The sequence below is a fragment of the Xenopus laevis genome, chromosome 7L (genome assembly GCF_017654675.1).
Source record: "Xenopus laevis strain J_2021 chromosome 7L, Xenopus_laevis_v10.1, whole genome shotgun sequence".
NCBI classification, from domain to species: domain Eukaryota; kingdom Metazoa; phylum Chordata; class Amphibia; order Anura; family Pipidae; genus Xenopus; species Xenopus laevis.
Window position 1 is genome coordinate 549103 of NC_054383.1, and position 23783 is coordinate 572885.

Here is a 23783-nt window from a genome sequence, read left to right on the forward strand (position 1 = left end):
CCTACAGACTGTACCTCCTCTCCCCCCTTGTATCTCAGCTTCTCTTCTTTCCAACCATTTCTACTACAAAGGGCTTTTTCATCTCAAAGCCACCACTTCCGACTTCCTTACCCATTTAGGAAGTACCTGGGGGGGGGCATGCAAATTAGGGACAGCCGTTGACTATTACTCTATATAGTGTATATAGTAGCCCCACCTATAACCTCAGCCCTTATCTACCCACAAGCCCAACACCCCACTTATGCTTTCAGACTTCAGCACCTGCAGAAATGGAGGAACAGGTGCAAAAGAGAGAAGGACAGAAATATTTAGGAGGTAATAGAGAATGGGGAGATACAGGGGGTAAATAGAGATTAAAGGAAAGGGAAAGCAATTTGGCCGACAGCTCTCAGCCCTATGTAAGAATATACATTTCTATTGGTCTGGGCAGGCTCCTCCTTGTTCTCTGTCTCTCAGCTCAAGGTTTTTGCCCAGACTGACTCCCATGTTAGTGACTGTGATCACTGGCTGCACAGAAATACACGGCCGAGTGTTCAGACCCCACTTGAGAAATACTCAGATAGGAGTTCTGGGTATCGGGCCGTTCCATGCTCCATTCTTTAAAGCCCTCCTCCATGTTCCCAGGCTTTGTGTCTGATGAAAGGACCATAAGCGTCAAACCCTGGCCCAGTTTCTGTTGGTACCAGAACATAGAGTAGAAGCCTGAAGCACTATGACTGCAATGGAGCTTCACGGGACTTCTCTCTGGCACCGCTAGGAACCTGTAGTCCTGAGTCACATTTATGAGCTGGGTCAGACCTGCAAGAGATAAAGGAACTGTGGGGGTGCAAATGTAGTGGCCCTAATGGTTTGCACCTTGTATTTTGAGGGATGTGAATTAATGAGCCCCTTTTATTCTTTTATACCAAACTTACATGATGGAATGTCCAATGCCAACAGCAATAGGATTAATTTCATTGTTCTGCTCAGTCTCTGGGATCCCATTACCTGGGAGAAAGTAAAAGTTTCATTGTAAGACAATCTATCTATGTATCTGTATATCTGTCTATCTATCTATCTATGTATCTGTCATCCATCCATCTATCTGTATATCTATCTATCTATTTATCTATCTATCTATCTATCTATCTATCTATCTATCTATCTATCTATCTATCTATCTATCTATCTATCTATCTATCTATCTATCTGTATCTTTCTCTCTCTCTGTCTCTCTCTCTCTCTCTTCTCTATCTCTCTCTTTCTATCTATCATTGGTTATTTAGGCTAACCCTACTATACTGTACCCCCTCTCCCAAGTGCTTCAAAGCTTCTCATTCATTTTCGCTACAAGTGAAATATCTCAGCCGTTTCCATTCCAGCTCAGGAAGTAACTGGGGGTTGGGGGTTGGGGGTGAATCATGAAAATTTTCTGACGTCATTTACAGTAATAATAATACAGACTCAGTTCCCCATACAATATCCCTTTAAAATGATCCCATTAACTAAACCAAGTCATATCTCTGTATAGGGAACCACATCCCAAACTGTTCAGACTGTGCCCCAGAGACTATTCTGAGACTTTTGTCACCTGTAACTGAACCCTTTGTATCTGTCAACAATATCTAATGATACTTAATTCTGATCTTACCCACTCCCACACCTTGTGTATTACTCCCTTCCCTTTAGAGTGTAAGCTCTTTCTGCATAGGGCCTTCCTCACCTTTTGTACCGGTATTGATTGTGATGTATGTAACTCCATATGTTCTATGTATAGAATTCATGTGATTTAGTTGTATAATCACATTTACTTTACAGCGCTACACAATATGTTGGTGCTATATAAATACATGTTTATAATAATAATGATATTTTGTACCTGGATTCTATACAGCCCCATATCCAGACTGTGGTCACATAAACATTAAAATCTCATTCTCTGCCCCTGACACTGAGCTCTGCCTGTAAATCTGTTCCCATAATGTTGCCCCAACAGGATTTTTTGCCCCTTAATCTATAACTGGACATTCATCAAATGTTGCTTTTGTTTGTCTATTGACTAGTCCCAGAACACTGTTTATACACAGTACATTTTGAAACACTAAATACATTTTGTAAATTCAAAATCCACACATTGTATATTTGTTGGCAAAGACACATTGTGCCATTATCTTGCACTTTGCAAACAATACTAGTTTAGTAAATGAGCCCAATCTATGTTGTAATCTGAAAATTCATTCTATGAATGCAAACTAAGTGTGTGTCTACAAAAATAATTTTGTCAGCAAAATGCATTTTCTGAATACAAAAATTAATTTTGAAAGACAAAAGTGAATACATTTTTTGTGTCTACAAAAAAAATTTGTGTTAAATTATTTGTATTAAAATGTAATTGTTTAGGGATGCACTGAACCCATTATTTTGGAATCCAAGAAACAATGAAGTCAAAAAATGTTTTTAACCACACGTGGTTCTCTTCCCTGTTTTCCCTCTGTACCATAACTGTATCTTTTATAGGGAGTGAATCTACAGCCAGGGAACAGCTCCATCTAGAGGATCATCACCCTAAACAGCAGGTTTTGTGCTGCCGCCTGTCCTGGACCCTGTGGCTGTGATACTGACAGCACAGAAATAAACAGCCGAATTACTGCTCCCTACAGATTCCAGGGTGAGTTTGGACTCCAGCACCTCTGGTCTCTCCAGCTTCCAGGACTTGAACCCTTCCTCCATATCCCCCAATCCAGTACCAGCTGAGTAAACCATGAGCTTCAGCCCCAGGCCCGGCTGCTGGAGGTACCAGAACATTGGGATGTAGGAGCTGTCGTTATGTTTGCACCCAACATTCACTGGTTTCCCAGCCTGGACAACCACAAGCTTTGGCTCCTGAATCACCTTCACCCCAAGGCACAGACCTGTGAGAGACAGAGCAGAGGAGTGGGTGAGACTGATGGGGATGTCTCTCTCTGTCTCACTATTGTATCTCATTGTGTCTCACTGTATTTCTTTGTATTTAACTCTGTCTCACTTTGTTTCACTGTATCTCGCTGTGTCTCTATGTGTCTCGCTCTGTCTCACTCTATTTGATTCTATCTCATTCTATCTCACTGTCTCATTGTCTCGCTCTATTCTATTCTATCTCATTGTGTCTCATTGTGTCTCACTGTCTGAGCAGTTACATTGTATCTCAGTCTGTAACTGCAGAATCTGAAGCCGAAATCCATTACCAGTCAATACCCAAATAGACACCCCCGGTGCCCTTTCGCTTACATTAGGGTCTTTACCCCCAGCTGTACCCCGAGGTCTTACATGTGAGAAGGTTCAGGACTAAACCCAGAGGAAAGATTCTGCTCATTGTACCCAAAAGATTGGCCTGACTTTCCCTGAATGAGAAGCCAGTGCAGGTCCGATAGGTTCAGTTGCTCCACCTGACAGCAATGCACAGGCTCCTCCTCCCTCTGTATGGCTCCTCCCCTTATACCAATTCCCCTGGAGCTGTTCTCAGAGGCTCCTCCCCCAGCAAATGTCTCCCCTCCCCCACCAACACCCCTCCCCAAACTTCCCTGTTACACACTTATAAAATCTCTTTGAGCTTTAGCAGTGCTTCATGGACAAACTGGTCGTCTGGTCTGGGTGGGTCACTACACGAAGGGGCCAAAATTAACTCAACCTGTTCCCTCTGCATTCACCTCTGCTCCCCACAACTGTCTGCAGGATCACTGCATGATTTGGGGTGTCAGTCAATAAATTCCTGTCTTACTTTTTCCCATCATTTTCATCTTTGATTGTAAGCTCTTGTGATATCATCCATTTCCCCCCTAGCAATTTGCAAATGTAACTGTGTGTCTATTCTGGGGAAATGTAACCCCTTGTGTTTGCACCCCTATACTCTGTATGACACTGCAATGGCACTATATCAGTATTAATATTAAAGTTCTCTTTGCAATTCATTGTTGGCTGGTTGCTAAATGTACTCACCTTAGCAACCGGTCAGTGCAGAGCTTTCCTGCTTACTGCACAATGAGGCCAAATAAAAGGATAAAACTTTCCCAAATCTCAGGAAAATATGAGTGGAATGAGACTCTGTGTCACTGCCTGGTACAAAGGGTTTGTATGGGTGGAGCTGCCATAGGGTTATAACCATGAGTGAGTGGGTGAGAAGTTTGGGCAGAGGGTGCACTCACTTATATTCTATAAGGAAATAATAAAGATTCCATTGGATGCAAAAGGTTTTGTGCTGCCCGCAGCCCCGGGCTCCATTGCTGTGCATACTGACAGCGCACCAGTACTCAGCCGAGTGCTCACTCCCAGCAGATTCCAGAATCAGGTTGGAGTTCAGGATGTTGAGTCTCTCCAGCCTCCAGGAGGTAAATTCCTTCTCCATGTTCCCTGAGTCTTTATCATCCGAATAAACCATGAGCTGTAGCCCCTGCCCCGGCCTGTGCTGGTACCAGGACATATAGAAATAGCTCTTGTCATTCTGCTCACACTCTAGGGACACTCGGCTCCCAGCCTGAACCACAAGGAGCTTGTTCTTCTGAGTCACTTCAACCCCCACATAGAGATCTGGAAAGGAGAGAGACAGTCGGTCCCACAAGGAATTCACTATATTTCCCACTCCAGGCCCTTCTGTTGTATCCAGACTAAATCTGCCCCTCCAACCAGCCAAATATACTGTATCTCTTATATATCTCTTATACATATATCTTATATATATCTACCCCTACTATAATTCTCTTCCTCCGTCCATATATTTATATCTGCCCCAGTCAGCTGACCCTGTATCTGCCTCCACTCATTCCACTGAGCTCAGGACACCCCAATAAAGTTCTTACACGGGAACAGGCTGAGCAGCAGATACAGACGGATCTTCATTTCACTCCAATTAAAGCCAATAATGTTTCTGCTAATGGGAAAAACCCCAACGCAAGTGTCTGCCAAGGGCCCGACTGTGCCAGGTGTTTCCTGATCGCTTCCCCGTCTCTATCCCCACCCACCTCTCCAGTCTCCCCCTATAGTGTCTATTTGTTTGTCTGAAGGAGGAGTCTGTACATGCGAAACGGATCAAACCCAGTAGGGGAAGAGATTAGGTGGGACACGGGGTTCCCTTGAGCAGAAAGTTGGATGGAACATGAATAGTCTGATCTCAGGCAGGAAGGGAATGGGAGCCCAGATGGGTCAGTATCCATAGAAACATAGAACCCAGTAGGGGAAGAGATTAGGTGGGACACAGGGTTCCTCTGAGCAGGAAGTTGGATGGAACATGAATAGTCTGATCTCAGGCAGGAAGGGAATGGGAGCCCAGATGGGTCAGTATCCATAGAAACATAGAACCCAGTAGGGGAAGAGATTAGGTGGGACACAAGGTTCCTCTGAGCAGGAAGTTGGATGGAACATGAATAGTCTGATCTCAGGCAGGAAGAGAATGGGAGCCCAGATGGGTCAGTATCCATAGAAACATAGAACCCAGTAGGGGAAGAGATTAGGTGGGACACAAGGTTCCTCTGAGCAGGAAGTTGGATGGAACATGAATAGTCTGATCTCAGGCAGGAAGGGAATGGGAGCCCAGATGGGTCAGTATCCATAGAAACATAGAACCCAGTAGGGGAAGAGATTAGGTGGGACACGGGGCTCCCCTGAGCAGGAAATAAGGTGGAACATGAATAGTCTGATCTCAGGTAGGGAATGGGCAGTCCCAGTGGAAAATGTTCAAAAATGGTCAAAATAGATACAACATTGAGTCTGGTTTAGGACCTTGCAGTGAAAGATCAAGAGGTTCAGAATCAGACATCAATTACTGGAGCAATTTTCTTATGTAGCAATGGGTGGGAGGTCATTAAGCAGATTGTTACTAAATAGAGTGAACAAGAAACTTATTTGGGCCCTTATTTTGGCATCAGAATGAAAGTGTCTGAAGATACTGGGGCTGTGCAGGTGCTGAAATACTCAATCAATAACCAATAACGATCAATAAGGTCAGAGATCAACCAGTCCTGGTCAGTACATCACGGTACCAATGGGGGATAACGACCAAATCTCTTCCCACATGGAAAGTCAGTGCATTGGGAAAAATAAATGTATTATTAGTGAATTCATGTAGAATAATGAATATAATATTGAAATAACAGATTCACTGGCCATAACTATATGTAATAATACCTTCATTTATTACTAATAAATACTGATTTATATGAACTATTCATTCATCATACATCATTATTGTTTTTGGTCCAGCTCAGGACACGTGGGAGAGACAGAAAGTTGGAGGGCGCCTCCTGCTGGAGACTTTGAGAGCAGATAATTGGTGTTTTGTGTCGGCTGAGACTTCTTCTTCTGTCTCTGTGTTGGCTGGAAGCACAATAATAAACTGCTGAGTCTTCTCCATCCACTTTATCTCTGTTCAGGGTTGAGTTCAGAACATCAGGCCTTTCCATTGTCCATTTGCCCTTGAATTCATTCTCTATGGTGGTATCTCCCTTGCCCGCTGATATAGCCAAGAGCTTCAGTTCCTTCCCCGGCCTCTGCTGGTACCAGAGCATATTGAGATAGTCAGTGGCATCATGTTGACAGGGAATGGCCAGCGACTTTCCATGATGGGCCACAATGAGCTTCTTCTCCTGAGTCACCACAACCCCCTGACACAGACCTGCTGGGCAGAAAGAGAAGTGAGTGGGGGAAGAGCCCGACATGCCCCAAGGCCACACTAATGGAAATGTCTGTGACCCCCAGTAGGTTCCCCCCTGTATAAATCATACATTTCAGGGCACTGATGAGGAAAAGCCACAGGATCTGTCTCCCCATCTCTCTCTGATGAGCCTGAAGCTTGAGTTGGACTGTGGGACTTCCCTCTAAATTCATTTCCTTTCAGAACCACCTCCCTTAACCTCCACCCGCCCCACTCACTGCCAGACACGACTCCTATAGAACCTCCCAACTGACTGAAATCTTGCCAGGTGCAATTTAACATCCCGAGAGCTACAATAGATGAGAGGAGAAGTTGCACAAAGCTGAGGAACAATGGAAAGGCTACGGGCAACAAGGGGAATCCAGTGGGATCTATTTTATACTGTAGGAATGGGAATGCACAGAGTCTTATGGTGCCCTGGTTGTAGTCTGGGTAGTTGGACCAAAGTTGCCAAAGACAAATTATACTGTTTGTGTTTTCTGCCCAATGACTTGTCCTAAGATTGGGTTCTGTCCCAGTTCTATTCTCCAGGCTTGGGAATGTCACACTTGAATGTAGCTGTAGGGCCATGGGGCTTTGGGACACTAGGGATGTGTAGGGTAGAGTCCTGGGTTTGTAGGGCTTGGCCAAGGTACAATGATATGAGCACTGAATGTTGGGTAATTGCATTACACTGTGAACATGGTGGGGGTCCAGTGGCTGATTAAAGGGGATCAGTCAAGCTATGGCACCGGTTGTTGGATCAGATTTTCCTGTAGGTTCCGATTCTATGGGGCTCCTGTGTATAAGGGCTGATGTATTAACAGGTGGCATTAGCCAATCAGGTCTTTGCTTTTATTTTACAAAAATATTCAACTGATTAAATCTAACTAGTGATTAATTGCTATTGGCTACTTGCACTTTAGTATCAGATTCCCTAAATCAGCCCCATTATCTCTCTCTCTCTCTAATACCCCTCTAATACCCCTCTGAATTGTGTCTGTATGTTACCCTCCCATTTAGACTGTAAGCTCTATGGGGTAGGGTCCTCTAGCCTTTTGTTTCCATGACATTGAGCACTTAATCTGTATTGTAATTATATTTTTTATATTTATGTGAATTGTATTTCTAATGACCCCTTGTTTGTTACTACTAATTTATTGTTTTGTTGTACAGTGCGTTGCCCTCAAGGAGCGCTATACAAATAAAAATATACATACATACATATACATACATACACATACATACATATACATACATACATATACATACATACATACCCAAACATAAGGGGAATGAGAGACTAGTGGGGGCAGAGCGCCTTCTGGTGGCCAGTGTGGGAGCAGATGGGTTTGTGCCCCAGTCAGTTTTGTGTTGGGGGAGACTTTAGCCTCCGTGTCTGTGTTTCCTCACTGCACAATAATACATTGCTGAGTCCTGGGGGGCCACATTCCCCCTGCTCAGAACTGAGTTTTCGATATCGGGTCTCTCCATAGTCCAAGTGTCCCTGAATTGTTCCTCTATGGTGGAATCGTTCTTTCCTATGGATACAGCCAAGACCATCAGTGCCCCCCCTGATTTCTGCTGGTACCAGAGCATAGTATCATAGGTGCCAGACTTATCGTCATGGTGACAGGGAAGGGCCACAGAGTCTCCAGGATTCACCGTCAGCTGCTTCTTCTCCTGAGTCACCACAATCCCCTGACACAGAGCTGTGGGGCACAAAGCAAAGTGAGTGGGAAAAACTGCAGAATTACACCCTCCCCCACATAAAACAGACGACCCAAATAGTCCATCCAGCCCTTCAAAGTCACATTTGTATATATATTGCCCCAGCTTGGCCACCCCAGGCCCAGACTTACATATGAGGGGAGTCAAAGTCAATAGTAGAGGGATCTGCACACTCATATCTTGGCTGAGATCTCTCTGCTCAATAAAGAAGAACCTGCCGGTCTTTGTGAGACTGTACTGCACTCTCTCACTGTATCTCACTGTCTCTCACTCTGTCTCTGTCTGTCTCTCACTGTCTCTCACTCTGTCTCCGTCTGTCTCTCACTGTCTCTCACTCTGTCTCCGTCTGTCTATCTTGGACCTTTGTCTTGTGATACTTGGAGTTTTTCATGAGACAAAATGTCATTTCCCTCCACTAACCCCCACACTCCCCCCCCCTCTCATACATACCCCACCCCCTTCATATTACGTGTGTTATACAGGGAAATGTTAGTTACTAAATAATGTGACATAATGTCAGGGAAGTATTGGGGTTCTTCCCACATCAGCAGCTTCATTATAAGGGAAGAAGAGCCATGGACGGGGGGTGTCAGGGGGAGTCCAGATAGACAAGTCACCCAGTTAAGGGAAGAAGAGACAGTATCTGGTATAGACAGACAGGCAGGAGACAGACAGCCAGTGAAACAAAGGAGCAGCAGTCTCATTCCCACATTAACTTGAGGCTCAGGTTGTCCCCATAGATGCACTACCCAATAGGGAACACAAGTTATTAGTATTTGTTACAATATATCCTGATGCTTTAGCCTGTGTGTGTATTGTGTCAGACACTGGATAGACAGACAGACAATACAATGGACAGATGTACATGTTTTATCATCTCAGTGTAATCTATGGGGCATTTTCTTCCCTCCCCATAATTCTTTTGAGGTTTCCTATTGCCCCTCACTCCCATCCCCCGTCTCTATTAACTGCAGGTAACGCTAAGCAGTGTCTTAATATCCCTGCAAGGTGCTGTTAGCCCCCCAATGTCCCCCAGTCCCCCCCTCAGATGAGCACTGGTGATAGAACCCCAGGAATTTAACCCTTTAATAGGGCAGGGACCAGTCAGCAATGAATAACGGCAGGAAATGTGGGGCAAGGATTGTGAGGTTCAAGAGGTATTTAGTGCAACAGTGAGACGGTGCTTTATGGCAAGGTGCAAAAGTTCCTGGAAAAGGATAGAGCAGGCGCCCACCCACGGCAACCCCTGGAGACAACAGCCTGGTGCTCAGTAATAGAGGATACAGAAGTGTTCCATGGAACAAAGATACCGGCACACAAGGCTTCATTTGCAGGGAAACCCTTGGTTTAATTCAAGGATCTCCCCCAGAGCATTATGGGTATGGGCAATTTCTCTTCTCTTTAGGGGTCCAGTCTCTTTAGAAAAACTAAATGTGCCCCTACTGGGAGACGTAGGACAAGTGATGGGAATTATGGGATGTGAGTGAGGGGCACAAAGGGGGTAACTATTACCATGGCAGGGGGAGCTCATTGGATGTGCACAGGGAGGGGCTGGAGTAGGACAGGCAATGGTTAATAGGAGAAAGGCTGGGGGTTTGTGGGAGTGCACTGCTAATAAGGAAGAGGAGCAGTTATTTGGGTTGGGGGGGGCACACGTGCTGTTTATAACCAGAGGGTTTAGTGGCGGCTGCTGGGCCCATGTCTGTGTCTGTGATACTCGATGCACATATATACTGCGCTGCATCCTCCATCTTTGCCTCCTTCAGCGTCAGAACAGAATTATATACGTCGGATCTATTCAGGCTCCATCGCTCCCCAAATTCCTTTTCCATGTTCTGGTCCCCAGCGCCGCTAGAATAAACCATGAGCTTCAGACCTTCTCCTTGGTTCTGTTGGTACCAGGACATAGGGAAATGAGTAGACTGGTCCTGATTACAAGGAATGTCAGCTGACTGGCCCAATGGAACCAACACCAGCCTCTTCTCCTGCTTCACCAGCACCCCCTGGCACACATCTGTGAGACATAAAGAGGGGCAATTACTGTACAGACTGGGGCAAGAGAATGAAATCTAAACTCCTGTGTGTGTCTCAATGTGACATCTGACCAGTACAGGGGTCCCTTCCAGAAGGGCCACAACATAAAGAGAGAGAGGCAAAGAGTTTGGGTTCCAGTCTTACTGTGAGGAGAAATCAGCGCCAGGAGCAGAAGCAGCCAAATAGTCTTGGTACCAACAGCTCCTTCTGTTCTTTCTTCTCCTAAAATACAAAACATAATAATATTCCCTTCTGTTTCCTGCCCTGACACCCCCACAACCACCAACTGTCACTTATATTCTACTATCTGCCAACTCTATACAGCCACCAAGTACTGAAGGTGACTCCCCCAATCACCCAGTCACTTATAATTCTATTCCTGCCATATACACCCATATACTCCATTATACACCCATGTACACTGATATACACTGATACACACCCATATACACTCCCATATACACGAATATACACCCATATACACGAATATACACCCATATACACTCCCATATACACTCCCATATACACTGATCTCCACCCATATACTCCATTATACACCCAAATACACTCCCATATACACTGATATACACCCATATACACTCCCATATACACTCATACCTCCAATACTCAGTGTGGGACATATATATATATATATATATATACTGTATATAGAAGTCCAACATGAAACTTCAGAGCCCCCTTTAACCACCCACAAAAACACCAATCATTCCCCATATTCATTGTGAGCCCTGATTGGCTACAGATAGTGCCCCCAGCACCCATAGGGTCAGACACATTATTCTCCCCTGTAGTTGCCGGGGGGGGGGTCTCCATTCTCAGATACTCGGGTTTATATGGATATTGAGAAGTTTGTCACATGAACAAATATACCTGCAAATTAACTTGAATTTCAGTTGAATTGGCTCCAATTTCATCAATGCAAATTAACTGACAGTCAATTAAATCGTTCCTCCTGTTCCTCCATCACACTCAGCAAAATAACAACCAATCAGCTCATCCCATCTGCTCTTCCTTCCCACTCGGTCCAATATGTCCTACTGACCCTCTCACACTCAGCTCCCCTATGATACGCAGCTCTTTCCTTACACTCAGCTCCCCTCCTTACACTCAGCTCACACTCAGCTCACACTCAGCTCACACTCAGCTCACACTCAGCTCCCCTCTCACACTAAGCACCACTCTCACATTCAGTTTGCCTCCTCACACTCATTTCCCCTCTCACACTCAGCTCCCTCCTTACTTTCGGCTCCCGTCTCACACTCAACTCCCCTCCTCACACTCAGCTCTCCTTACACTCAGGCCAATAACAGCCAATCAGTGCATTTTAACCTGATGCCTCTACCTGCTCTGCCCAATCAAATGGGAACAAATTCTCCTTCCTGCACAGCAATAGGGTAGAGAGTAGGAGGCATCTCGGGTGCTACATGGAGGGTGAGGTGCTGCCAAGGAATATGGGTGTCCCAGGAGTTTGGTGTCATTAAAGGAATAGGCCCCAGGTCTATAATGGGATTCAGGAGTCTTACTGTGTGTGACAGGGGAGCCAGTCGTTTATTGGGGGGAAGTGAAGGGGCAGGAGAGGGGAGTAAATAACAGATGTTTCCAGGCAATAGTTAGTATCAGGGGGGGCTTGTGCTTCCGGAGGTTTCAGGCTGGGGGGGCACAGGTGCTGGTTGTTCCCAGTCGGGGGGTTTTGTGGCAGCCGTTGGGCCCGTGTCTGTGTCTGTGATACTCTGAGATGCACAAAAATACTGCGCCGCGTCCTCCATCTTTGCCTCCTTCAGCCTCAGAACAGAATTGTATATGTCAGGTCTATTCAGGCTCCATCTCTCCTCGTATTCTTTTTCCATTTTCTCCTCCTTCTCATTAGTAGAGTAAATCATGAGCTTCAGGCCCTCCCCGGGGTTCTGTTGGTACCAGTACATATTGAGGTGAGTGGACTGGTCCTGATTACAAGGAATGTCAGCTGACTGGCCAAATGGAACCAACACCAGCCTCTTCTCCTGCTTCACCAGCACCCCCTGGCACACACCTGGGACACACAAACTTTATATAGAATTATTTATATAGAATTATTTATATAGAATTAATTATATAGAATTAATTATTTATATAGAATTAGCCATTGGACATCATGGTACTGGTTCTGTCGGTGGCCCCAGTAACATAACGATTCATTATCTAATGAGACACCCAATGCCTCGTGTTTAGTCTTACAGTGGGGGGACATCAGCGCCATGAGCAGAATCAGCTGTTTTGTCATGGTACCAACTACTCCTTAATTCTCCCGCAACACAAGGGAACATCAGTGTGGGGCACAATCTGCTTCTTATAATATCCAATAATATCCGCTGCTGTTTCACTAGCCACTCCCCTTTCTTTCATTCACTCCCACCAACGACACAAAGATCTGCAACTCCCTGTAACCCTCACATTCCATTCCAAGTTCATCATCATTAATAATAACTCAGACAAACTGCATCTTATTGGCCCATTTACACCCAATGGGGTCACGGGGCAACTGCAGCAAAGGCTACTGGAGTGTCCACATGACTCCCCAACAATGTGGCAAAACTGGGGGCATGAGCTGAAAAAATAATGATTGTCCCATCTAGTCTGTCGCCTCCACTATCTACCTATGGGTAACGGCACACGGGCAGATTCGGGGAGATTAGTCGCCCCAGCAACAAATCTCCCCAAACTGCCTTCCCACCAGTTATAATGAAATATCCCCAGCGGGATGGCACTTGCGGCGATTTGTTTTCTGAAGTCGCCCGAAGTCGCCTTGCGAGGAAACTAGGGATGCAACGAATCCAGGATTTGGTTCGGGATTTGGCCAGGATTCGGCCTTTTTCAGCAGGATTCGACTTTGGGAAACGAAGAGCTGCGAGTGGCATCCCGCTGGGGATATTTCATTATAACTGGTGGGAAGGCAGTTTGGGGAGATTGTTGCCCCGAAGAAGAGGCGATTTGTTGCTGGGGCGACTTATCTCCACGAATCTGCCATTAACCCTTAAGGACTCATATTTATCCCCCCCCCCAGTACTGTCTTATGTCTGTCCCATCTAGTCTGAAAGGGGGGAGGGTGTCTGTAAGGGGGGACGCTGTGCTGTGGGTTGATAAAGGGTCTTGAGAGCCCGAAATGTTGCCCAGTGAGTAGAAATATTTGGGCTAAATCAATCAGTTTGTGTATAATTACAATTGACTTGGTGCTGCTGATAATGTGCCTTGTGCTGTGGGATGAGGGGGGGGGTGTCTCTGGGGGGTGTCAGTTCTGCACAGAGTCTCCCCCTGTCTGTGTCGCTGTGGATGCTGCTGGCACAATAATACAGGGCACTGTCTTGGGGGGAGACACGGAGGATTATCAGAACGGCCCCCTGAGCAGTTTTGTGCTGGATAATTATTCTGCCCCCAGCAAAGTCCTTCTCCACAGTTGCCTCCTGGGTGGTGTAGGTTGAGCCCAGGAGTGTGAGGGGCCCGTTGTTCTCCTGTCGGTACCAGTATTTCCTGATGTAGCTGCCGTCATTGTGCTCACACTGTACAGTCACATTGTCCCCCGGGTGAGACAGTTGCACAGTTGGATATTGGAGGACAGGAGCAGCGAGACAGACTGCGGGGCAGAGAGACAGTTACAGTCAGGGGAGACTGTCCCTTAATGACCCTCCACTATGTTCTCTGTATTATGGCAACACAAATATCCATTGACACAGACAGACAGACACAGAGACAGACAGACAGACAGACAGACACACACAGAGACAGACAGACAGACACACTGATCTGCTCACACTGCAGCCCCCGCAGGGTAAGGAAAAGGCGCAATAGGGGTCCCATTGATTAGAAGCCTCAGACTCAGTGAGAGATGGAGGAGCTGAGATGCCTGGGGGGCCCCAGAGCAGGAAACGAGAAAACCTGGACACCTCCCACTTTCTCCAAGACCAGCCAATGAAATGATCATATAGAACATTGTTCTGCCAGGATTGGGCTAATTACACATCTCAGTTGGGCCCTGCCTGTAATTGGCCCCCAGGGCTTTAACCACAATTTCTCTTTTAAGATCCTGGATCCCAAACAGTGGTCTCCCCTTTCTACCCCAAGCCCATCACATAGACAAACCCATCACATAGACACCCCCACAACATAGACACCCCTATCACATAGACACCCCCATGAGATAGACACCCCCACAAGATAGACACCCCAAGAAAAATTAAGGGAGCGACTGTTAATCCTGGAAATTTGGTAGATAGTATTGTGCCTCTATTCTTGTGTGCGCCTCCTCGTGAGCTCTCGTCTATACATTTTCAATAGACGTTTGATTATGGCCTTGGCTTTAAAATCTCTCTTTTAAATTAGCTGTAGACTTTTTGGAATTATTTATGTCTGACGAGATCCGACGGGCTCTTAGGAACTGTCCTTTAGTGATGCCTTGATGACATGTAAGCTGGTTATATGTAGCATGTTCTTTTTATCTGTGTCCTTATGATAAAGGCATGTTTGATCCTTTCCATCTACTACTTCAAGATGTACATCAAGAACATTGAGAGTGTCCCCCCCTATTTCAATGTTATGGTTTTATGTGCCTGCTTTGCTGAGTCCACCATTTCTACCATATTAGGGGTTTCTTACAACTCGTAATAAGTGAAACACCATTGATTTGTTGTGTAACATAAAAGCCCTAGAAAAGCTTGAAATGAAATTGGTCAGTATTGACATACGAAGCTTATTCACCTCCATTCCACAAGAAGAGGGGATACAAGTGGTACAGGGGGCATTGATGGATACTAACCTGACACCACAATTCATATACTTTATTGTTGATTGTTTAACAAAAAAACTATTTTAGGTTTGCAGGGAAGTATTATTGGCAGCATCAAGGTACAACTATGGGGGGCGACAGTCGCACCCACTTTTGCAAATGTGTCAGTATAAGATTTGGAGAAAAGCTGTTCCTAGAGAGCAGGTATAACAAACGTATTATTCGGTACGACCCCCATGTGCAGGACACCCTCATACTGTGGAACGGCCCAGTAGAAACATTTAAAAAGATGGCGGACTCAGCACACCAGACACATAAAACCTTAACATTGAAATAGGGGGGACACTCTCAATGTTCTTGATGTACATCTTGAAGTAGTAGATGGAAAGGATCAAACATGCCTTTATCATAAGGACACAGATAGAAAGAACATGCTACATATAACCAGCTTACATGTCATCAAGGCATCACTAAAGGACAGTTCCTAAGAGCCCGTCGGATCTCGTCAGATAATAATGATAATAATTTAGAAAAGTCTACTACTAACTTAAAAGAGAGATTTTAAAGCCAAGGCCATAATCAAAAGTCTATTGACAAATGTATAGACGAGAGGTCACGGGTAGAAATGAAAGACCTCAATGTACAAAGCAAAGAGCACCAACAGATACTGTACATATTGCAAAGCTATAGAGAGTATTGTTTCTAAATATTACTCCATTACTCAGCAACATAAGACACTCAGTAAATGTTCCAGTACTGCCCCTATATTTAGCTATAAAAGAGGCAACTTATTCATCCATCCAAAAGGATCCCCCTAAAAAAAGCCTAGAGATTCTTGGGTAAACCTAAAAGGGCACATATGTGTATTCTGTACCTCTATTATTAACAGTAATAAGTTCAATCAACATGGTCCCCCAGTCCAACTACAACACTATGCACCTGTGATACCTGCGTTTATTTGCTTAAATGGCCGTGTGGGAAGGTCTCTGTGGGACAAACTGGTGGACCAGTGAAAAGAAGAATTATGGAACACGTGGGAATATCCGTAATTATAAGAAGGGAACATACACACTTACACAGATACATTTGTCAGGAACGAACCACAATCTGAAAGAACTAAAGCGGTTGCTCTTGGAAGTAGTATGTGTTGCCCCCTAGAGGTGGAGACCTGGAACTGACATTAACACAAAGAGAAATGGATCAAGAAATTGAATGTGGTCAATCCATGGAGTGGAAAATGCTTCCTATAAACTGCAATGTAAATACTAAAATACATACCTCCCAACATTTTGGAAGTAAAAAGAGGGACAAAAAAAATTTTCCCGCATGTAGCGCAGCAATTTCTTGACCACACCCCTTTCTGTGGCCACACCCCCTAATTCCATGTTTGTTTTACAAAATTTGGCAGGTTATGAAAGTTTGAAAATATTTCTCCTTATCTAAACTGTGTTTTTGTGTCTCAAAATTGTTACAAAGTCTCTTATTTGCACCTGTTGGCTGTTCTGGGCTCTCTGCTAAAAGCCAATTAAGTGAGAAACGTTGTTTCTTTTTCTGGCTGTTCAGTGCAGAGAAAAGAGGGACTTTCCAGTACAAATGAGGGACTGCGGGTTGAGCTGTCAAAAGAGGGACTGTCCCTCCGAAAAAGGGACAGTTGGGAGGTATGAAAATGACTCTCTTTTACTTACTTTCCAGATTTACATTTCTTGCCCTAGTCGATTGTCATGAACAATCAGAATACGGCTAACGGTAACGTATGGGCGAAGCTTTAACGATTAATTCATGAGAACCTTTGTCAGTGTTATATATAAAGTTGTTCTAATACACAGGTTCTCTGAATGGGCTGCTTGGCTTATATAGAGGCAGAAGCAGGTAATGCTCATTCCAATCAAACAGATTGTTATTCTTTACACCCCCTCACTCTATTTGCATGTTTGACTTTAATTGAACTTTTTCTATTGCTTATGTAAATGCATTGGTGGTTAGTACATGAGGGGAGGTGGAACTACACCTGTATATGTCACTTCTGTAAAGTCAATTTCCATTTTCTATTGGTTGTTTCACACTTGACAAAGAGCCTCACAAGCTGGAAACATGTTGTGTGGCAATAAAAGCACAATTTAATCTGTTGTAAAGTGATAAATTCTTGTAACACTTTCATATTGGATCCAGATAGATCCCCCACCAGATAGATCCCCCACCAGATAGATCCCCCACCAGATAGATCCCCCCACCAGATAGATCCCCCCACCAGATGACAGTGTAAGGGGCTGCTGTTGGCCCCTGGGAAATGATCAGTTACTGTAATTAAACCACAGGTAGGACATAAGACAAATATATTGCCCCTTCCCTATAACTGGGGGACTGGAGACTGTGGCCCCTGGGGTATCAGGATATTTAACTACAGGATTCAGATATTGTCTCTAATGAAGTTCTGGTGAAGTTTTAGGTCCCTGTTATTGGGAACCTATGGGCTTAGACTCACCGTCCCTGAGTCTTAGTGCAGATGCCCCCCATACTCACCTCAAATATAAACACAGGTGCCCCCCAACCTCCAGGCTTTATCACCACCCCCTCTATCCTCTCTTGTCCCGTCACCCTGTGTGTGTAACTGGGGAGAAGCATCTTCTTCATATTTCATTTATATTGGGAAAAATAAATGATTTGTGTCCATGGCACCCCCTGATGCCCCAGAACAGGATAATGGGAACCCCACCTGTGCCATTGGCTGCTCAGCCGAGATGCATGTGGGTGCAATGGGAGGAGCCACCTGGGAGTGGCTCAGTATAGGGGAGTGGCTTAGCTGGGAGGAGGAGTCTCTCGATATGGGGGAGTGGCTCATTGCGGAGCAGGAAAAAGAAATCTAAAACGGGCATTAGATTTGGAAGGGGGGTGGATGCCATAAAGAAAAGGAAATGTCCCTTGGGCAGCCGGACTGGTACTGCAGCATATGAGCCTGGCACAGGGAATAGCCACCAGCAGGGGGCACCCAACACCCGTCACAGCAGAGCACAGGTTAGTCTCACTCTCAGGGGAGCCCCTGCAGATATAGGGGGTGAGTGGGGGTGTATTTGGGTAACAATCAGTACTAATACTCACAGCTCTATGGGTGGTGCTATTACTCTGGGGAATGACTGTTAAAGGGCCACACACATTAACCAGGTCAACAAACGAGAAGATCTTTGCTGTCCATCTCCATTCTGATTGGATCATAACTTGTGCCTCTGCAGATTCATTGGGAGAGGAGGAGCAGCAATGCACCAATGTAGTCCCACCTGAGAGGGGAGGGCCCATAAAGATACAGACACACCCACCTACCCCTGTATGGTCAGTTTAATTTCCTATCACTTGTAGCCCCGCCCCCAGGGTACTGAGCCCACAACTCTTGGTGCAACTAAGAATCCTCAGGTACCCAGTCCTGTCCATCTCTTTCCCTCAGCACTGGGTGCTGGCCCTGTCCTGCTATTCCTGTCATTATCATTATCATTATTATTATTATTATTATTCCTGGTTAGTCTTGTCAGTTGTATTGCTGTGACCCTGCAGGGGGTGTATGTCCTCCCTGTGTCTATCCGTGTCCACTATCCAAATACATACAGACGGCTTAATTAACTCCTGATAGAATTGTCCCTAGTGTGTGTGAATGTTACAGGGACCTTAGATTGTAAGCTCACTGGGGCAGGGACGTATGACAATGTGATAGGGACCTTAGATTGTAAGCTCACTGGGACAGGGATGGATGGGAATGTGATAGGTACCTTAGATTGTAAGCTCACTGGGGCAGGGACTGATGGGAATGTGATAGGGACCTTAGATTGTAAGCTCACTGGGGCAGGGACTGATGGGAATGTGATAGGGACCTTAGATTGTAAGCTCACTGGGGCAGGGACTGATAGGAATGGGATAGGGCCCTTAGATTGTAAGCTCATTGGGGCAGGGACTGATGGGAATGTGATAGGGACCTTAGATTGTAAACTCACTGGGGCAGGGACTGATGGGAATGTGATAGGGACCTTAGATTGTAAGCTCATTGGGGCAGGGACTAATGGGAATGTGATAGGGACCTTAGATTGTAAGCTCACTGGGGCAGGGACTGATGGGAATGTGATAGGGACCTTAGATTGTAAGCTCACTGGGTCAGGGACTGATATATTGTCTGTTTGCAGGACTGTGCAGTATAAGTAAAGAAGAATACGACTAATGAAAGATGACATGAGAGGAGGATTCAGTGCAACGTTACAGAAGTGCCTCCCCCTGCAGGTCACACTGGGGAATTGCATTGGAGAGAGTTTTGTGGCAGGTTGATCAGTGGCTTCAGTGTCTGTGAGACTCGCTGAGCACAAATATGTGGCGGAATCTCCAGCCTCAGCCCCTGTCACTTTTAGGCTCATGTTCCCAATGACGGTTCTGTTCAGGCTCCACCTTCCTGCGTATTTGCCCTCCACTGTCTGTTTGGCATCTGCCCCTGCGGATACGACCATGAGCTCCAGCCCTTCTCCTGCCTTCTGCTGGTACCAGTACATGTAGAGGTTGTCTCCATCCTGCCGGCAGGGGATCTCCACCGACCCCCCCACCAGTACCAACAGCAGCCTTTTCTCTTGGGTCACCACCAGCCCCTGGCACACACCTGTAAGAATATAAATAAGTACCTTGTTATAATATATATATATATATATATACTGTTACCCCATGTCCCACTGTATCCTGGGAATGTACTGTGTAATATATAGTTACAGTCTATCCTCCTGTATCCCGGCAAGACGTTCTGTATATCACCCTCTCTGTCTATTCAGTACAGCACAGAAACTCCCTGCACCCAGTCTATTGCACACACCCTGCCCATACAGCCCAGTGTTAGAGCCCAGTGTTAGAGCCCAGTGTTAGAGCCCAGTGTTAGAGCCCAGCGTTAAAGCCCAGCGTTAGAGCCCAGTGTTACTGACACAACAGAAAGCTCAGCCCTGTGGGCACTGCCAGACTCCGGCTCATTCTCCTGAAGCTTCTGCTGAGCGGGTGGAATAGATCCAAATGGACCCACAGACAAACACAATAGAATCACCCCCTTTCACAGTTACTTGACTCATGGGGGAGGTGCATATATTATTGTCCCACCCCTTTTGGCAGCAGTTATTTCACCTGCTACCATACCCCTCCCCCTCTCATCCAAGTGAGAACAGGCCCCTCCCCTGCTGAAGTCCTTATCATGGCTTCCCATACATTCACTTATTGATTAACATTCAGCACATTCTCCTCTGTGCCCCTCCCACTGCTCCTCCCCCTTGGTACGTTACTGCCTGGTGGGTTGGTTTGATGCCTGATGCCAATTTTACTGATAGGGAGGAAAAAGTGGTGCCCCCCGGTACAGCTGGAGGATCTCAAATCTGCAGAGTGATGTGCAGCGGGAGTTGTGTGGGCGGAGCTGTGTGGGCGGAGCATGCGACATCCTATAGCAAAACTGCTGGACTTGTGATTGTCACATGCTGGAGATACTAATAGTGCTGAGGTTGTGGATACAAAGTTGTCATGACCCAGTCACCCCTGTTTCTATATGGGAGACCGGCCGCCATGTTTGAAAGAAATTGGCATCATGGGAGCCATTGTTACATTGGGGAGGAGCTTGTGTAACAATGAAGAGCAATGAACGTGATTCTGCACCAGTTTAACTTTGCCTTCCTATTGACCCCGTGCATTTGGCTGACGTTAAACTCTACAAGTTGAGAAATTTGGATTTTTGGAACTTTTTGGGAACAATGGAGACTGAAAGCCTCTGTCCCTCCGTCCCACCTGTACAAACCCTGGATCAGGCTCAAAAAAAGTCTCAAATAATAAAATTGATTTTCTGACAGGTCTGAGGGACGGCGATGGGGGCGACTGTTGCTTCTTCCTCCAGAAATATCTTCTTGGGTAAATAAGGAAAGAAACTAATTCAAAGGAATTCTCAGTAAAAAGAAATTGCTGGAGGCTGAGAAATGAGAAGATTCCTGTAGAAAATTAGTTTCTGAGGATTCATTTGGGGCACATTGATGTCTTTCTGGGGTTCCCTTGTCCTATAAGAGGAACAACTGACTCAATATTAGGGGTGGGGCCAGTGGCCTAACTAGAGATTAATGGGCCCAACAGCAAATTAAGAAATTGACCTGTTTAACCAATATTTATTGAAATTGTATATGATTTAGGGGACAGGGTAAAGAATCTATTATACAGAGAAGAATTTGGATACTCTTGGGGAAGATGTATCTCATTTTAGGTTATTTAAGGGGTTGTTCACCTTTAAATTAACTGTTAGTAGGATGTAGAGAGGGATATTCTGAGACAATTTGTAATTGTTTTTTATTATTTCTGGTTTTTGACTTATTTAGCTTTTTATTCAGCAGCTCTCCAGTTTACGTCAGCAAACTGGTTGCTAGGGTCCAAATTACCCCAGCAACCATGCATTGATTTGAATGAGAATATGGAATATGTATAGGGGAGGGTTGGAACAGAAAGATGAGTAATAAAAAGTAGCAATAACAATACATTTGTTGTAGAGAGCATTTGGTGTTTAGATGGGGTCAGTGAAAGAGTCAGCTGCAGATGCAAAATAATTCAGAATCTATTTAAAAAATGAGGACCAATTAAAATGTTGCTTAAAATTAGCCATTGTGTAACATGCTAAGAGTTAACTTAGAGGTGGTGTCCCTTTAACTGGATATTTAATGTCGTCATATGAAATGTCCTATGAATTGGGACAGACAGAAAATGTCGAAATATAGAAATTGTTACTTTTATCTGTTTTGCTGAATTTAGGCACAAGCTGGCGGGGGGTATAGGGAGAGGTCCTGTATCCAAGAGAAAATAGGGGAGGTAAGTCCTGTGTATGGGAGAATTGGGGGTAAGGAAATTGCTGGATCCGAGAGTAAAGGGAAGAGATACAGGAGGGTATTTATTGACCAGTAAGAAATGGGGGGCTTGGGACAGTTGGGCGGCACCAGTATAATCAGAAGGACATGGGGGTGAGTGTGGAAAACATTATGAATAAAAGGGGAACTTACTATAAATACAGACTTTAGGTTTTTGCCCCTACACCTGCCAATGGGCAGTCGTGCCAGTAGGTGTCGCCCGTGGGTTCTGTGCCAGTGTCTGTGCCCGTGTCTGTGTCTGTGTTACTGGCGGCACAGAAATACTGGGCATCATCTTCTGCTTCTGCTCCGGTCACATTCAGAACACAATTGTGGGTGTCACTTCTGTGCAACTGCCACCTCTGCCCATATTCCCCCTCCATTTTGCCATCATTGGCACCAGTTGACCAGACCATGAGCTTCAGGCCCTGCCCCGGTTTCTGTTGGTACCAGAACATGTTGAAATAATCAGCAGCAGATTGGTGACAAGTGATCCGCACCGACCCCCCTCTCTTCACTAATAGAAGTTTCTCGCTTTGTGTCACCGTCACTTGCCCGACACCTGAGGAATAACAAGAGAATAATAAGAAGACAATTCTCTGAGTCCCATTGGGCCCCTGTATCTCTCATGCCCCCCCCCCAACAGTCACAGGGTTTGTTTTATCCAAATCTGACATCTTACACCCCCAAATGGGTCTGGTCCCATGGGTTACTAATGTACAAGCTTCACCACCACCCCCTTCTTCCATTATTCCATTGGGTCAGACTTACAGGCTGGAATGTACAGGAGCAGAATTTGGCCCAGAAATCCCACCATTTCCCAGGGTCTCCTACAGGCTGTGTATGGACTCCAGGTTATAAGAATTTGAGTTACATGGGCCCCTGATTAAATGCCTCACCAGCACTCTCATTGGTTCTGAGCCAATGCCACGCCCACTCGTGTGACTGACAGTGTTTCAAGATCCATACCCCGCCCACCTACATTCCCTATATACAGCTGCACCAATGACAATAAGATGTAGGGCCACAGGAAGTTACTTAGGGCCAGTAGTCACCCTTCTCTTTTCATCCTGCCTGGTTTCTTTTCAACAGGGGCCCCTTGCCCCCCACACCCTGCGCCTACATTTGCCCCCTTCATCTCTTGCCCTAAATCAGGAAACATTATCAATCCTCACAATGAGCAATTCCCTGTGTATTTAATCACATTCCCAGGAGGAGTTTGGTTGACCTCATTGTCCTGAGCACAAAGTATTGAGTAGGGAACCCACCACCCCAACTCTCCCTTCTTCCCAGTCTCATATATGGGTGCTGACGGCTGGGGTGCCCCAAGTTTAAACTGTCATAGGGAGTCTCTGTCCAATAGACCAGCACCTGGGCTCCTCTTTATCCCCCCCCTCCACTCCAAGCCTCCTTCAGTCTTCTGTGTGGTTGGGCCCCTACAATTCTCATGAACTGGTGGTTTTTTTTCATTCATTTTCTCTTTTAACTGGGGGGGGGGGGGGACAGGCAAATAAACAGCAATTTCTAAGAACCAAAAATCCCACAAACCACATCCCGTGTTGCCGTTATATGAGAGATGGTGGATGTAGCACGTGTCGTTCTGCACCAAACTGATCCTAATTAATGTAATTACTGCTCTAACTTATTGACAGTTTCAGCGGCCCTGGTACTCAGAGCTTACAATCTAGAAGCAGAAATAAGAATGAACCCCAACAACTGTTGCACCCTC

At 45.5% G+C, this 23783-nt stretch overlaps 3 protein-coding genes and 5 gene segments (V, D, J or C); all 8 read right to left on the minus strand.

The window, feature by feature from the left end:
* Nucleotides 1–18: 18 nt before the first annotated feature.
* LOC121395795 lies at nucleotides 19–1077 on the minus strand. The segment is given in 2 exon segments: nucleotides 19–798; nucleotides 915–1077. Coding segments are annotated over 2 exon segments (381 nt in total).
* A 1298-nt stretch (nucleotides 1078–2375) lies between these two features.
* On the minus strand, nucleotides 2376–3669 carry LOC121395794. The segment is given in 2 exon segments: nucleotides 2376–2891; nucleotides 3286–3669. Coding segments are annotated over 2 exon segments (393 nt in total).
* Nucleotides 3670–3685: 16 nt separating this feature from the next.
* On the minus strand, nucleotides 3686–5588 carry LOC121395793. The segment is given in 2 exon segments: nucleotides 3686–4542; nucleotides 4812–5588. Coding segments are annotated over 2 exon segments (426 nt in total).
* Nucleotides 5589–5779: 191 nt separating this feature from the next.
* LOC108695982 lies at nucleotides 5780–7657 on the minus strand. The segment is given in 2 exon segments: nucleotides 5780–6622; nucleotides 6732–7657. Coding segments are annotated over 2 exon segments (543 nt in total).
* Nucleotides 7658–8026: 369 nt separating this feature from the next.
* On the minus strand, nucleotides 8027–10873 carry LOC121395740. Its single transcript, XM_041570018.1, has 3 exons — nucleotides 10550–10873; nucleotides 10041–10385; nucleotides 8027–8352 (listed from the first exon to the last, which is right to left on the minus strand). The coding sequence occupies exons 1-3, from the start codon at nucleotides 10641–10643 to the stop codon at nucleotides 8027–8029; spliced, it is 765 nt and encodes a 254-aa protein (XP_041425952.1). The 5' UTR covers nucleotides 10644–10873.
* A 1169-nt stretch (nucleotides 10874–12042) lies between these two features.
* Nucleotides 12043–13084, minus strand: LOC108695687. The segment is given in 2 exon segments: nucleotides 12043–12455; nucleotides 12641–13084. Coding segments are annotated over 2 exon segments (459 nt in total).
* Nucleotides 13085–13691: 607 nt separating this feature from the next.
* Nucleotides 13692–21012, minus strand: LOC121395741. Its single transcript, XM_041570019.1, has 4 exons — nucleotides 20120–21012; nucleotides 19420–19806; nucleotides 13861–14033; nucleotides 13692–13763 (listed from the first exon to the last, which is right to left on the minus strand). Exons 1-4 carry the CDS (start codon nucleotides 20163–20165, stop codon nucleotides 13692–13694), a joined length of 678 nt encoding a protein of 225 aa, XP_041425953.1. The 5' UTR covers nucleotides 20166–21012.
* Nucleotides 21013–22118: 1106 nt separating this feature from the next.
* Nucleotides 22119–22968, minus strand: tcrb.b12.L (T cell receptor beta/TCR VDJ BV4 BJ9 L homeolog). Its single transcript, XM_041570078.1, has 2 exons — nucleotides 22826–22968; nucleotides 22119–22616 (listed from the first exon to the last, which is right to left on the minus strand). Exons 1-2 carry the CDS (start codon nucleotides 22869–22871, stop codon nucleotides 22222–22224), a joined length of 441 nt encoding a protein of 146 aa, XP_041426012.1. The 5' UTR covers nucleotides 22872–22968; the 3' UTR covers nucleotides 22119–22221.
* Between the last annotated feature and the right edge of the window lie 815 nt (nucleotides 22969–23783).

Bases quoted from the DNA above. Each gene is read 5' to 3' on its own strand.
- LOC121395740 (XM_041570018.1), bottom strand. From the start codon at position 10,643: ATGTTTTGTATTTTAGGAGAAGAAAGAACAGAAGGAGCTGTTGGTACC. The intron at 10,386-10,549 runs GTAAGACTGGAA...TATGTCTCACAG, and splicing joins GGCGCTGATTTCTCCTCACA to ATGTGTGCCAGGGGGTGCTG. The intron at 8,353-10,040 runs GTTATAAACAGC...TGTGCCCCACAG, and splicing joins AGCCGCCACTAAACCCTCTG to CTCTGTGTCAGGGGATTGTG.
- LOC121395741 (XM_041570019.1), bottom strand. From the start codon at position 20,165: ATGAGCCGGAGTCTGGCAGTGCCCACAGGGCTGAGCTTTCTGTTGT. The intron at 19,807-20,119 runs GTCAGTAACACT...ATATTCTTACAG, and splicing joins AGGGCTGAGCTTTCTGTTGT to GTGTGTGCCAGGGGCTGGTG. The intron at 14,034-19,419 runs GTAACGTTGCAC...TCTGCCCCGCAG, and splicing joins CTGCAGGGGGAGGCACTTCT to TCTGTCTCGCTGCTCCTGTC.
- tcrb.b12.L (XM_041570078.1), bottom strand. From the start codon at position 22,871: ATGGTGGGATTTCTGGGCCAAATTCTGCTCCTGTACATTCCAGCCT. The intron at 22,617-22,825 runs GTAAGTCTGACC...GTTATTCCTCAG, and splicing joins GCTCCTGTACATTCCAGCCT to GTGTCGGGCAAGTGACGGTG.